This window comes from Lacerta agilis, chromosome 9 (assembly GCF_009819535.1).
Source record: "Lacerta agilis isolate rLacAgi1 chromosome 9, rLacAgi1.pri, whole genome shotgun sequence".
In the NCBI taxonomy this organism is placed as follows: domain Eukaryota; kingdom Metazoa; phylum Chordata; class Lepidosauria; order Squamata; family Lacertidae; genus Lacerta; species Lacerta agilis.
This window is the reverse complement of record NC_046320.1, coordinates 17494631-17507581: the sequence shown is the minus strand read 5'-3', so window position 1 is coordinate 17507581 and position 12951 is coordinate 17494631. Positions and strand designations below refer to the sequence as shown.

The 12951-nt window shown below is 38.1% G+C and overlaps 1 protein-coding gene across 4 annotated transcripts in view; it reads right to left on the bottom strand.

Annotated features, from left to right (window-relative positions):
* Positions 1-3422: 3422 nt before the first annotated feature.
* SLAIN2 (SLAIN motif family member 2) overlaps positions 3423-12951 on the bottom strand; it is a 34746-nt gene continuing 25217 nt past the window's right edge. For 2 of the 4 annotated variants that reach the window (XM_033159758.1, XM_033159761.1), the window contains 3 exons: positions 11433-11510; positions 7539-7854; positions 3423-5760 (listed from right to left, as the gene is read on the bottom strand). In XM_033159758.1, the coding sequence (XP_033015649.1) occupies positions 5694-5760; positions 7539-7854; positions 11433-11510 (461 nt within the window). In that variant the 3' untranslated portion in view covers positions 3423-5693. The remainder of the gene's footprint in view (positions 5761-7538; positions 7855-11432; positions 11511-12951) is intronic. The other 2 variants (XM_033159759.1, XM_033159762.1) reach the window with 1 other exon arrangement.

Below are 12951 nucleotides of genomic sequence, written 5' to 3'. Positions count from 1 at the left end.
CAGAGACCAAATTGCAAACATGCGCTGGATTATGGAGAAAGCTAGTTTTCCAGAAAAACATCTACTTCTGCTTCATTGACTACACAAAAGCTTTTGACTGTATCGACTGCAGCAAACTATGGCAAGTTCTTTAAAAAAAAGGGAGTGCCTGATTACCTCATCTGTCTCCTGAGAAATCTCTATGTGGGACAAGCTACAGTTAGAACTAGATATGGAATAACTGATTGGTTCAAAATTGGGAAAGGAGTACAAGGCTGTATATTGTCTCCCTGCTTATTTAACTTATAGGCAGAATTCATCATGCGAAAGGCTGGACTGGATGAATCCCAAACCGGAATTAAGATTGCTGGAAGAAATATCAACAACCTCAGATATGCTGATGACACAACCTTGATGGCAGAAAGTGAGTAGGAATTAAAGAACCTTTTAATGAGGGTGAAAGAGGAGAGCGCAAAATATGGTCTGAAGCTCAACATAAAAAAACTAAGATCATGGCCACTGGTCCCATCACCTCCTGGCAAATAGAAGGGGAAGAAATGGAGGCAGTGAGAGATTTTACTTTTTTGGGTTCCATGATCACTGCAGATGGTGACAGCAGTCACGAAATTAGAAGATGGCTGCTTCTTGGGAGAAAAGCAATGACAAACCTAGACAGCATCTTAAAAAGCAGAGACATCACCTTGCCGACAAAGGTGCGTATAGTTAAAGCTATGGTTTCCCTAGTAGTAATGTATGGAAGTGAGAGCTGGACCATAAAGAAGACTGATCGCTGAAGAATTGATGCTTTTGAATTATGGTGCTGGAGGAGACTCTTGAGAGTTCCATGGACTGCAAGATCAAACCTATCCATTCTTAAGGAAATCAGCTCTGAGTGCTCACTAGAAGGACAGATCCTGAAGTTGAGGTTCCGATACCTGGGCCACCTCATGAGAAGAGAAGACTCCCTGGAAAATACCCTGATGTTGGGAAAGATGGAGGGCACAAGGAGAAGGGGACGACAGAGGACAAGATGGCTGGACAGTGTTCTCAAAGCTACCAAGGTGAGTCTGACCAAACTGCGGGAGGCAGTGGAAGACAGGAGTGCCTGGCGTGCTCTGGTCCATGGGGTCACAAAGAGTCGAGCACGACTGAACGACTAAACAACAACAGCAACAAACAAAATGTCCTTACCTTCACCCCAATAGATTGCACTATGTGTAGAGGGAAGTATTTTGATTTTTTCACCCACTGAAAACCTACTGGTCCACAAAATCATCTTCATACTCGAGACGTCTCAATGCTTGGTTAGTTTCTTCACTGGTGAATTATTCCAGACATAGTTCTACCATTCTTTTTTTTTTCTTAAATCCAGTGCTTTGCTATTACCGGTATTTGTCTTGCAGCTACCAATAAAAAGATTAACATTTTGGTTTTGTTTGTTAACCAATTTGCTACATTTCACTCACAAGTTATCCCCCCCAAAACTTGAATCTTTGGGCAACCCCACCACATATGGTAGTATATTCCCAAAGCAGTATGGTTCTTTCTCCAGTACTCAGTGCAGAGTACAATTGTTAAGCCTATTTGAGAAAGGTTCTTTTCCCGCTATTAATATTTCAGCCTGGTTGTGAGGTATGGAAGTAAGAGAAAATAGAAACAATTGTTGTCGGCTGAAATTGTTCATTCTCACTGAAGGTTCCTTCTCCTGTAAATGTATTGCTTAAAATGAGGCCCACAAAAGGAACACAATATTTATATTCTGGCTGCAAACATATTGTAGGCAGCAAATGTGCATTTTTCATTGTTGCTTCTTCATCTTCTGAAACCAAGTATTGTCCGGCAGTGTTACTACTGATTGCACATTTCCCTTCACTCAAGAATCAAAAGGAGCTGCCTTTTCTAAGCAATCCTCTGTGCCAGCTATGTGGAAACACTGAAATGTTTGACTGTTAACAAATCAATTGAATGCTGGTAATTTAACCAGAAATGCCTTTTGTGTTCTAATAAACATCGCTTAAAATGCAACATTACAAATATCAGTAGCATCTGTTTTAGTTGGACACAATCTCATTTTCACAGACACATAGTGGCTATTTCACACAGACACTTCTAAGTGATAACCAATTTAGGAAAAATATTTGAATTGAAACAAGCTCTATATAGGCAAAGGCAAATGCAGCTGTTTAGGTGAATAAGGGAAGCAGATGTGAACCTGCCTGCTTAATTCTGACATGGAACCATATGTGGGCCTTTTTTTTTCTTTACACAGAAAGATAAGCATCGCCAGTAGATGTCGTTCTAAAGCTATGTGTGTTCTCTTGTTAAAAGAACCATTGCCGTGTAGAATTGCTTCTCCTACCCACACACCTACAAACACACACACACACACACACGGCAAAGCAGCAACCCCCCCCCCCATTAGATCAGATACAACATATACAAGTTCTTTGACTTGAACTTGCAATGCTTTTTCTTTTATAAAACACAGTTAGGGGAAGACCAAAATAGCAAGTATGGAGGGGGAGTTTAACTTACCCACTGGAAATCCGTCCTACAAAGCTATTTGCTCCTACCAGCAAAATGAACAAGCACAACCCTGTATGCCTGTAAGGTTTTACTCCTGTTTTGCTGCTTAGCCCTAAATCACAGATGTCCAATAGTAAGTACATCTCTAAAGAAAGAAGATGACCTGAGTATTTAAATTAACTTCAACAAAACTTCAAATGCTGAATTGTATATACAGATTTTATTTTATTTTTAAAAAAGAGTCAAAGAATGTTGTGGTAAGAATATTTATATTTTTTCCATTTTTTTACTTTTTTATTAACACTTACAAAAACATTCAAACACTGAGAAAAAAATTAAATAACTTTGGAAGCAGAATTCCTTTCTTTTCTGCCTACATACATACAACAATTCTGAGCTGTTGGCACTAAAAATAATCCACATTCATAAAACCCTTACTACTATTATCAAACATAAATTAAGAAAATCATAGGCACTAGTTTATCAAATTCATGTTTCCACACTTCTTCAATATACCCAAACCTCTAAACACATAAAGCCCTAGGATGTCCTGGTAATCAAATAAACTGGTAATGCACAAAATCTCCCCTAGTAAACTGGCAGTTTTCTTCTTTCAGGAATTTGTATTTGCTGGATTTTTATTATGATGTAGCAGCAGGATGTTTCCAGAACTTAATACACCTTCAAAATGATTAAACAGCTGAGTTCGTTTTTAAAAAGTGGTTTATAAAATAAGGCGATGCACCTTGGTTAAAAAGGTAACATCTGAATTTCTGAACAACATAAAATAAACATTTTCCTAATAAAAGCACAAATTAGAATTTCCTCACTTCTGAAGACTGCAACATCTACTTCATTAGAGCCAAGTTTGAAAAATGAAGCTAGGTAGTTTTACCTATAATATTTTGGTACCTCGCTTTTTTTTTTTTTTTGCTCAACATCACATGTGTTGGATTAACAGTACAACACTGTTAATCTTGCCTCAGGTTTCCCACAGGTTATTGGCTACTTTGATTTCGGAAGACACACCGGATCAGAAGATTTCGTCCAGGCAGACTTTTAACTGGATGTAAAGATCAGGGGAAGTATTTTTTTTAATTAAAATGAATTCCATTTCCCAGACTGTGCTTATGATTCGCAGTGCGTATCATTCCACCGTATAAAAAAAGTAGCATTGGAAAGAATTGTGAAGAAATCTACTTATAAGACCTGTTTAAACCTGTACAAAACCTTTCTTCCCATAATGTGTCTTTAGAAATCAGCATCCTAAAAATTCATGCAGTAGGAATCCCATGACTTGAACATGGCAAAATGAAGGGCCTCTTGTTTAACCAATAAAGACTGCCCATGGATTACGAAACTGCTGTATCAGAGATCTGGTCCTATTCTGTCTTGTTCACTTATCCAATTCAAGTAAAAGTTGCATGGCTTTTAATCCACTAAGCTAAGAAAACAAAAAATCAGAGGACTGTGAAATTCTAGGATTAATTACCATTTGCTGCAAAATTCAAAACACACATATTATGAGGCAGGAATGAATGAGGTTAAAAGGCAACCTACCACACATTCCAACAGAGCCTGTTGGATTCTTCAGTCATTACATAAAAAGTATCCTGGCTGCCTGGTTTTACCAAGTACTTCATGAGTGCTGCAGAATCATTGTGGATGTCATGAGACTGCCCCATTCATAGAGACATTTACAAAGGACCTGCTCCCAACTTGCTGTTTTCACATCTTCAGTCGTTCAATGCAGCAAAAAACAAAAACTTACGTTTTTTTAAAAAGGTATGTATGTGTGTGAAGGGAGGGAAATAGGGTGTCAATAGCAGCAGGGTTTTTTTTTTTTAAACTGAGCAGGGGACCCTGCAAACAAGTAAAAATAGTGATAAGTATTGGTTAGTCTGACAGCCACTAGAGGAACTAAATATATTGTAAACATATATGGCTGGGTTGTTTTTTTTCGTTTTTGTTTTTTAAACTCTTACCAACAATGTAAAATACAGGTGTAAGGCAAAGTACATAGTTAGAATACTAACATGGGCAATAACTTCAGAAGAAGTATTTACAATTAAACACAAATTAGTTTAGGAAGCTGATCAATTTTTTCTTTTAAAAAAGGTAAAGAAAACTCCCTCATACCATGAAACATTACCCACACGAATATATCATTTGGTATCAACAGTACAACTCATTTCCTTAGTCTCTCTAGGGTATAAGTGCATAGTCATCTTTTCTTTATGTTAACTCTACGCATGTTCAGTTGAGTTCCAGGCTGTAAGCACTGAGGTGTGATTTTAATGGACAATTTCTCCCTTTTCAAGGAAATTTCATCTTAAAAAGGACTTCTCAAAATAGTGTGAGCTGTGTTTTTCAAAATGTCGTTTGCGATAGCAAAGGCCATCTTCCTGAGCCAGGAACTGCTAAGTTTAGAAAGATTGTACAGTTGATACTAAGCCCTTTTGGCAATCCAAATGAAACAACACAAAACCAGTTTGGGTCAAGTCAACATAAAAAGATGCAACCTATCCAACCCAGATATATGAGGTCTGCTGCATCCCGACTGTTCAAAAAGATAAAACAATGACATGGCTTCCCTACCACTCCCAAATGAGACTCCAGATAAAATGGTTCTACTGTGACTCAGCAATTTCTCCACCCAAATCTTCCACAATTGTTTAAAAGGATTTCACTACCACAGTAGCACTTGGCAAGGCGTCCCCCCCCCACTTTGATTAATATGTTAATGTTTATATTACTACAGCTCCAGAAAATTATTTTCCTTAAATCAAATCAAGTCACATATGGATGTTTTAGATTTTATTTTTAATTTTATTTTTACGATTTTACATGCTGTTTTTCAGGATAGATGTTTCTTTGGCATTGTGTTAGGTGTTTGCCCAGATGTTGACCACTGTATCCATGAGAGCATTTATAACAATTTTTAGGTAGCAGAGGAGAGAAAGCTCCGGAGGTGAAAAGTGATTCATGTAAAAGTGATTTGAGTGATCACCAAGTAACTGATGTTAATGTCATTAAAGTGCTGTTTTATAATCTCTGCCAGCTTGTGCTAATTAAGGACAGAGGTCTGGGGATTTACAAACCCCCAAAGTCTTATCTGATCAGTCTGCATATTGATCTGTCATTTAGCCTGGGGAAGGAGTACCTACTGAGCAATGTCGCTTTGCAGTTCAGTAGCAGCCATCCTTCCAACTCTCATCTTTCACATTGCTATAGGTTTTGGGAGCTGGCAATGTTCTGAAACACAAAAATACATTCCCACAAAAGTCTTAGACCATAATATACAAGTGCAACTGCTTTTTTAAAATTACAGTTCACTTCACTGAAGGTACTGTATTAGCATCAACAATTGTTCATTCTAAGAAGTTATTCCCAATATGAGATTAACTTTTAACAATATACACTTGGAGTAACTAACAGACAACATTAACATTTAACCAGTTTTAGCATTTCAGAAACATCCGGCTAGCTGCTTTTGGGAGCAGATGCTAGACTAGATAAGGCCTTAGCCTGACCCAGGAAGGCAATTATCATAAATACTGCCGGATCTTTTTTTCAATTCACTTTGTTCAGGCAGGTTAGGTTTCAGAAAAGACTGCTCCAATTGTTTTCTCTTAAATTTACCCTAGTACCAAAATCAATCCTAACTGACCCGCCCACAAACAGCACATTCTACTGGGGCTTTTGTGCTGTGCAAGCTATCTTGAAATGAACAAGAACCGCATTAAAACACTAGAGTTCCAAAGGAGTGGCTTCAGGTGAGCTGTGCCCAGTGAAAATAACAAAGCATAAGCTTGGCTGTACCTCTGTGTTGAAGTTAATTGTGGTAACAGCAACCTCTTTAGCTCAAAAGCCACTTATATTCAACTGAGAGAGAAGAAGTAAATGCTTGGTATTAATATTGAACTCGGTGAGGGCTGGCAAATGGGAACTGCAGTGCAGTAGCTCTCTGTCTGTGGAATGCTCTCCCCAGGGAAGTTCGCCTGGCGCCTTCATTTATACACCTTTAGGTACCAAGCAAAAGCCTTCCTTTTTAACCAGGGCTTTGGTTGACCTGATCAACATCCCATACCCTTTTAAAATGTGGCCCTTTTTGGGGGGAGGCATTATTGGGTTATTGCTTTTATTTTTATTTTATATACTGTGATCTTTTTATGTGAACTGCCCTGAGACCTCCGGGTATAGGGCGGTATATAAATTCAATTAATAAACAACAACAACAACAACTATGCGAAACAGAGGGTTTCTGATCAAAAGCAAAAGGCTTCAGTTTGGATGTTCATCCAGCATTTAAAGTGGCTGAACTCCCACGGAAAAAGCAGGATCCACAGTTTGCAGGTGGGGTGGTCTTCAACCCAGTCTTATATCTGGATTTTAGGGCCTTAGCCTTCCATTATACAATTAAGATGGGTGCACCAGCTGAGCTGCGTGCCTTTCTGAAACCACCTGATGTTGCTACAGTGATCCCTTCCTTGGTCCTCTCTTATCTTGATTGTTGTAATGTGCTCTAGGTAGGGCTGCCTTTGAAAACAGTTTGGAAAGTTCAACAATTTCAGAATGCTGCAACCGGGCTTCCTATGAGAGTGAAATCTAATGCTCGCACTCCTCCCCTTTTGTATCGCCCACATTAGCTGCCAATTCTTTTAGATAGCGAGTGCAATTCAAAGTGATGGTTTTGACCTATAAAGCTCTAAATGGCTTGCAACCAGGTTACCTGAAAGATGCCTTTCCCTGGTTTTCCATAGCCCACCCCACTTCAGCCAGCATTCTGTGACCATTGAGCATGCTCATGCTCTATCTTTAGGCCCTGTCCCCCCATCCCCCAATACTCTGCCAATACCTCTATCTTGTGGGTCAGTGGTGCCTTTCTGACTACATAAAAACAGCACTATGAGAACTGGGATGGCTATTAGTGCACAGCACAAATTATACACTATTGGAGTTCAAGACATGCAAGCACTTCTACGGAAGACTGCTTCTGCAGTATGAAATCTTAAAATGAAAGCAAGACTCACCTGCGAACAGGCTGTGCAAGTTTGCTACGAGGCACTGGTATGCCCCCAGCGGAGGGGGCACTAGGTCTTGGCAAACCACTCCTCATCCCTGTTGTCCCTGCAGGTCTTGTAAGCGTAGCACTGTTGATGCTGCTGGCTGGGCTTGGAGAGACTGAATTGGGAGCTGCTAAAGGCCCTGGTGAAGAGCTGCTATGTGAAAGCTGGACAGCTTCTGGAACAGCAGAGCTAGGTCCATGGTTACTGAACGCTTTTACTGGCTGTCTCAGAGCCAGAGGAGACGGTGCTGCTGGGGACCGGAATTTACTGGGAGAAGGAACTGGAAAATCATCAAAACAAGAATGTCATTTTCAATGGCGGAGAAACAACAAAATGCAGCTTTAAAAATAGGCAGAAACTGTTTCAGCACCTGCAATGTACTATAGATTTACACAACACAGAGGTATTGATGTTTTAGACATCTTTTTACAAGGTAAGAGTTCTTACCTGCCTGCTACACACTCACAATGTTCTACTGAAGGAGATTGACATTTGATGTGTGGCAGTATAAAAATGGACAACTATCATCCGTTATGCTAACAGACAGTTAAGTAGTTTTGTGCCTATTTTGGTCTGACCATTTTCAACACTTTCTTTGGGGGTATATATGCGTTATGCATACAGCCATTCTCATTCAAATTATTCATAAGATGATATAGCAAACCTAGCCAAGTTTGTAATGCACTGCAGATTTTTTTAAAACATGCATTTAGTATGAGAAATGCCCATTACTACTGAATTTGTCCTGTACACTGTGAAAATACATTTATTAGGGAATATACCATAAATATGAGGCAATGTCTGTTAAAAGCACCCCAATGGAGAAGGTTTTAATCACAGACAATGTAAGATGCTATTCCTTTAAGAAATCTAGGAAATATAGCTATAGTTCACAGACAGTGTAGCTAGACCTTGTGTTTCAAGGAGGTGAACTATGTGCGGTAATCAATATGATGAAGGTAGGGTTTATAAATAAAAAAACATAATACCACAAACTCACACTAGAAATTATTGGAATCTAAATTCACATAACTGTGCACATCAGAACCAAGTCTAAATCATAGCTGTCAACTTTTCCCTTTTCTTGCGAGGAATCCTATTCGGAATAAGGGAATTTTCCTTTAAAAAGGGAAAAGTTGACAGCTATGGTCTGAATTGCTCTTAAAGCTCCCATGACCCTCAAACTGCACAGGCTACAGTATCCTTAGAAAATATAAAGGTGTATAGAGAATCCTTCTTGGCATGTTTCTGGGGGAACATTCCACAGTGGCATTATGGAACAAGACATGCCAATGATCAGACAATGAACAAACACCCTAGGCAGCCAAAAGCCAAAAGCAAGTGAGCTGTTTCAGAAGAGACCAATAACACAAACTACAAAAACTCCTAAATAAGAAAAGTAAAAAGTACAAGAAACCTCAAATGTAATCACAGGATTTAAAAGGCATTGAACCTGTAATGAAATAATGGATGCAGTTTAAGTGTGCTACAGAAAAAGGTTTTTGGAACAACTGAACAATGTTTATAACACGAGCTTTATGAATAAAACTGAAGATGATTTTTGTGTGTGATTCTTATAGTGTTACATACCCTACAAAATAAAACAAAAACTAGATTCCCTAGTCCTTTCTATTCAAATTATAAGTAAGACCATCCAAGCTCACTTTATACATTATTTTACTTTCCAACACCCCACTCTGCCCACTTATTGCACACAGCTGTGAATTTTGCTGTAACAAAAGGTCCTTTACAAGAGGAAGCATGTGGCTCAAAAAAGAATTTCTTTGTTTGAGCTCCAAACCATGGCCAGCTTTATGTAATTATTAATAGACTGCCTAGTTAATTCCATTACACAGAAGCCTTTTGCTTACAGAACATCTATGAACATCCACACTTCTAGAGAGACTATCCACACTGCTACTTTTGAATATTAATGATCTCAAGGCAAAACTGAATGGTCTCCCGTATATCCCTTAATAATGGCCCTTCACTTAAGTCAAGCATTGCAAAAATAATAATAATGGAGGAGTATGTAGTAACAAACAACAACACATGTGCTGAGAATAAATACCTTGCGTAATCTTAGCCCTATAGGTATAATCTATCTGTGTCTACCAACCGACCCACTCAGAGTATTGATCAGCAAACAACATCCTGATATAAGGAGGAAAGGAGAATTATAGCTTATTGTAAATAACTGCAGTGAAGTATGCCACACAACCTAAACTGGTCATTTCCTGCTTTAAAAAGGAATTTACAGTATTCTAAAACAAATGCAAAAGATTGTTAGAGGTATAGTATAGGGCCAGAGAAGTAGCATATTGTTGAACTTAGGTAGCAGAAGACATTTAAGAAGAAGTTAACTATCCATTAACCATTCTAAGCAGAAAAAGGACTGGTGTTTCAGGAGTAAGGACACAGAAAGCCCCAGTCCAAAATAAAATTCTTAGACAAATTGTGCTTTGTGAATGATCAAATAGTCTGGATTGCTATTGAGTGTATCACAAAATATCAATAAATAATTAGAACAATGCTATGGTCCAAGAACAAAAAGAACTCAGATAATGGGCTTCAAGACTTTGCATCTAAAGAGATCATTCTTTCAAAAAACTATTGTAACAAATCACATACATTTTGAACTGACTAGCTTTACACTGTACTATATACACAAAAAACTTTCTACATACGTTGTCATAGTAACATAATCATGAAGAAGCCTCTCCAAAGATATTTGGCTAAGATTATCAACTTTTGATAGGGAGCCAGACCAAAATGACATGAATAATAGACATAAGGCAGAATTCTTTGAAAATGCTACACGTGTATTCTGCAAGTGCACTTGGCAAATGTTTCTGCTTCAAAATATTTAGACAAAATGTTCTTTAAAATACCTCATTTAGCAGTGACAAATGCAAGCTATATTTTGAAATTATGTATTATGAACTAAAGTATTAAGCAAATGTTTTACATGATGTGTGCTGATTTTATACAAAGATTATTGAAGTTAAGGGCAACACAATGGTATAAATACCGGTAATATGTCTACAGTCTAAATCAACAGCTCCACCCTTCAACCAGGAGCAGTTGTTAATTTCTGGAAAGTATCCAGGTTTTCCAGGCTTGAAGAATTTGGTTCGGTTATCCCAAACAGCCTACAAAGAAGACTAAATAAAAATGACAACTAAGGAACCAATAATGAAAGGTCTATCTGGAGAGTGTTAGGCAACCTTAGAACTGTTCTGAATATGCCTGTTACTTTAAAATAAAGAAGAGGGCAACTTCAATTAAATAGCTGTTCTCTTTAGAATTTAGCTTAGCACTAACTTTTCTTGAATTGTAAAACCATCAAGAGGTAAGAGTAATCAATGAATTCTTTAAAATCATACCCAGTCTTTGGAGAACTCCAAGACAGTGGGCAGTGCTATTGCCCAAAACAAAAGTATAGGCACCATCTCTCTAAACCTAGAAAACATGAGTTTGCCCCAACTTAATATAACCTACTCTTATGCTTCTAAAGCAGAACATAGGATAAATTCTAACACGAGTGATTATTTTATCAGTTAAGGTATTTAAGCAATCCTAAAACAGTGCTGATAATAAGTTTTATGATCATAGCTTGCTAAAACGTAGCATTTATTTTCATAAGAAGCATATGAGAGAAGATCACAACAGTCAACAGCTAGCCAATAGTCAATGCTGAAATGTTCTATAAAGGAGCATTTATGCCATTACATTAACTAATAAAAGCACTTGTTGTTAGACTCCAGTTGCATTATTTCAACTGCGTAAGTCTAAGCACAAGGGAACAATTTTCTGAATTTAACTGGATTTCATTTAAATGGCTGTGAGCTAATTTACCTCCTTTGGTAGCTGGAGTAGGAAGTAGCTGTTTGGTTTTGAAGGCAACACGGGGCATTTTTTTCTGCCTTTGCAGAGCTGTTGAAACAAAGACAAGTTATATCTGTCTAAAGAGAGAAGATAATGAATTCAAAATTCACTTAAGATTTTAGGACCTTATCTACCTAGGAAAAATCAGGAAGCAAAAATAAAATAAAAAGGGCATAACAGTCCAAAAGCTGTTACGGCTCCAGTAGTAGTAGTAGTAGTAGTGGAGGAGGAGTGCTTTGCTTTGCTTTGCTTTACAGAAGTGATGCTCACCACACTAAGAAGGATTGCAAAGGTAAATGTCAGGTGCTTCATAGTGCAAATTGTGTTAAGCGTTTCAGCAGGCAAAGGGTTTCTTGCAGGCCAAAGCCCAAGGAGGCAAAAATAATCCACACGCCCAGAAGTGAAAACAAACCACCAGCCAGACATGCCACAGCCAAATCGGTGCAAGGTTAAATTCAGAACACAACGGTCACATTTAACTCAACAAAAGACACAAAATTTCAGTTCCAAATACTCAATTCAGGAACATAGCTTCTTTCTTCTGAAGTTGAATAAAATGTGTCATAATATGTATGCACATATATATGCATATTTATACCCAGGAATTCACCACAAGACTGATCGCTTATTGAAGCTAGTATTTCTGCTTTAATCAAAATTGGTAATTCTGACCTATAAAGAAGTCAGGAACAAGCTCAAACAACAAAATGTCATCTAAATCCAGCTGCTGTGACTAAGAGGTCTCTTGTAAGCTAATGCCTGCCATAGATAAAGAGGACCATATAGGCAAATCAATGCCTGCAAAGCATTCAAGTATGGCTGAGAATTCAACACAATATTGGTGGTCCTCTGCAACTGTCATCCTCAAACACAGTTCTAACTTAAGTCAAATTACAAATTAAATATATATATTACTGAGTGACATACACATTAAAGAAACTTTAGTGACTTATGGGAAAGAAACATGGAGCTCAGCCAAGCCTTCCCCATCTTTCTTGTGTGTGAAATATCTCATACCCTATTACGAAGGATCAGTGTTGCACTTGGCAATTGCTAATCCAGGTTAAAACAAAATGAGATATGCCCTTAAAAACGCTTGGATTTTAAGGACCCTGATTAAAGCCAGGTTCTCAGCAGTTTACTAGCACAGTGAGTTTTGTTTTAATTCAGCTTGACAAATAACAAAACTCAGATAGATGAAGACAAAGGGGGGAGTCATGCAAGAATTGAGGCACTGCAGAAGAACTTAGATCCTGTAGCCTTCTCCTTAAACACAGATCAAGTCAAAAGCAGGCTTCATAAGAACCTGCACTGCACTTCTCTAGGTTTATGACTATGCTAAGCAACATGGCATTGAGAACTAGAATGAGTGCATCTAGATAAAAGTGTAACTGAGGAAATTGTGTTCTACTACTGCTACATTGAATTGTTAATACACACCAAGCAGCACTTATTTATCCTTGATTCCCCACCTCCCTTCCCTTCAGCA